Here is a 2,590-nt window from a genome sequence, read left to right on the forward strand (position 1 = left end):
GAGAGCGAGAGCGAGAGCGAGAGCGAGAGCGAGAGCGAGAGCGAGAGCGAGAGCGAGAGCGAGAGCGAGAGCGAGAGCGAGAGCGAGAGCGAGAGAGAGAGAGAGAGAGAGAGAGAGAGAGAGAGAGAGAGAGAGAGAGAGAGAGAGAGAATTAGTAGTTTTCAGTCCTTTGATTTGAAATCTGGCGTGAATCATAAAACTCACTATTTACGATACTGATTGAATGTCATTTATTTTTGCTGTTTTTTTTTTTTCAAGACACGATTGCGTCATTACACAGAACTGGAAAGAAAATAATAAAGATATTTTTTCCATCTAAACATTTCTCTGCAAACGCTTTCGTCCGCAGGAGTCAGACAGAGAGTCCTTCGTGGCCCTCGCCTCTCGCCTCGAGCTGCGCGACGCCTCCTTCCTGGACAGCAAGGAGTTCTACCGCGGCGTTTCCGTCGGGAAGTGGGCGTTTGTAGGTGGGAATCAGATCCGGTTTAGTAAAGGAAATTTGGGGTGTTGTTGCCTCCCCCCCCCACCTCTTTATTGCCTAACACTTACTTTCACTTTCTAATGCCTTACACTTGTGTGATGAATTCTGATTTGAATAAATGTATGTAAATTAGGAAAAGATGAGTTTCGATTTTTTAATATGTACACTAGATCGTTACTGCTAATTTTGGAAATGATTAGTCCACCCATAACACACATATGTACTGATTTATCTGTCTATATATATATATATATATATATATATATATATATATATATATATATATATCAGCAAAGGTGTAAAGATACTCTTACACCGGAGATCGAGTCCTTAGATATATACTGTGTAGTTATCTGTATATGCATATACATACATAAATGTGTATATGTATACTGACACAAGCACATCCTCACGTATATACTCACAACAAGGAGACATTCCAATGTGTAACAGTAATTCATTCAACCGGCATTTTAACCAAAGCTATTTTACATGTATTATAAGTTAATGCAGCGATGGGCACCTAAGGTATTTCTCGTAACTCTCAGACTCGTACAGTTCGACGTACGGCCGCGCCCTCAACTTCGAAAACCAAATACAGCGATGCAAGTTCTATGTCTCCAGGGACAGTGTGATAGGGGGTCTGGATGCCTGGCCCTTTCCGCGAAACTCGCCAGTCCACAGCCAGATATCGACCTCGTGAGTAAAATCGTTTGGGGATATGAGAGTATCTCCTCATTAAAGAGAGAGAAGCATCTAGTAAACCTTAACCTCCCTTCACAGACTAAAGTGGCTTCGATATTATGGCATCCTTGAGAAAATCAAGTCCCGCTACTACGTCTCGACGTGTGACCGCTCGAAAGGTGATGGAGTCAAGAAAATGGACATCACTATGATGCAGAGTTCCTTCTACATCGCAGGCATCGGCTGGTCGACGGCAGCGGCCGTGTTTCTGCTCGAAATAATATTGTTCAGGTTGATGCGTATGTGAAAGCCACCTGGAATCGTCCATAGCTGATATGATATGGTATAATAAAGTCAATAATCAAATCAGTAATAAATTTTCAGATGAATGCTGGATACTTAAGTTTACCTCATTATTAGAAACATTTTGAACAGCCCTCACCTACCAGCCTCTGAAGTTCTCTCCCAAAGCTTTTAGATCAGTGGTTCTTAATCACTAGAGGGGCCTCAGTAATTTCTAAGTGGGTGCGAACCCTCGGGAAAAAGCTGGAATGTCTGTAATTATATGTTCTTCTCTTATCGAGAGCATGGTCAAATGATGAGATTCTTTTGTGTAATAATGTGACTAATTCATACTCAGTAAAAAGAACATATCTTTAATTTTCTTTAAAATCTGGATGGGAATTTTATTCATATATGCAAAGGAGTGTGATGGGAAGAACAAAATTCTATAGGAGGCATTGTAAAAGTCTGATATTTCTTTAGTTCCAGTCTACTTTTGCTGCCAGCGCAGTTCACTGGAAGACACTACACTAGCACAAAGTAAATCCACATTCCAGGGCAGTATCCCCTGAAAAGCGTTTTCTTCTATCCGTCCTATTTATGCATGGATAACTTTTATATTTGAAAAAAAATGACATGATTTTTCGAGGCACCTTGTCAGCAATATGCTCAAGGCCGGATGGTCACCCCTTTCGCACCTAGGCCCCAGCAGCTGTCTTCCTCCATCAGCGAACGCGTGTTCACTCTACTTTCCCTTTTAACACATTCTCCTAAGCAAGCAAAACACCCTCGCAAAGAATAGCTGGACAAAAGGACGTCTCATCAGGCAGGCGGAGCAGAACAACGGAGGACAACAGACAACGGTCTCGCTCGGCACCCACAGAACGGGTCTCTCATGGGGTCACACATCTACCTCCCCCAATAAACCCTCAAGCAAAGTCCCCTTTCATTCACCTGCTCTACGCCCCCAACCTCTTACTTTGACATCTGGCGGCTAGCGGTGGGCGAACCTCTACATGCCCCACCGCTTACATTGACACGGGTTTGTCATGGGTTGTCATTTTACAGACATGATTTTTAACGTTACAAGTGTTAGTCTTTAATTCATTTCCCACTTCTCTGGCTAGATGGGTGAGCGATAAA

The 2,590-nt window shown here is 42.7% G+C and overlaps 1 protein-coding gene across 1 annotated transcript in view; it reads left to right on the forward strand.

Moving 5' to 3' along the window:
- LOC113828285 (glutamate receptor ionotropic, kainate 2) overlaps window positions 1–2,375 on the forward strand; it is a gene marked incomplete in the record, with an annotated part of 19,686 nt that extends 17,311 nt beyond the window's left edge. Inside the window, 3 exon segments of the mRNA XM_070124931.1 lie at window positions 350–467; window positions 1,030–1,180; window positions 1,265–2,375. Coding sequence (XP_069981032.1) covers window positions 350–467; window positions 1,030–1,180; window positions 1,265–1,472 — 477 coding nt within the window.
- Between the last annotated feature and the right edge of the window lie 215 nt (window positions 2,376–2,590).

This window comes from Penaeus vannamei, chromosome 9 (assembly GCF_042767895.1).
Source record: "Penaeus vannamei isolate JL-2024 chromosome 9, ASM4276789v1, whole genome shotgun sequence".
NCBI classification, from domain to species: Eukaryota; Metazoa; Arthropoda; class Malacostraca; order Decapoda; family Penaeidae; genus Penaeus; species Penaeus vannamei.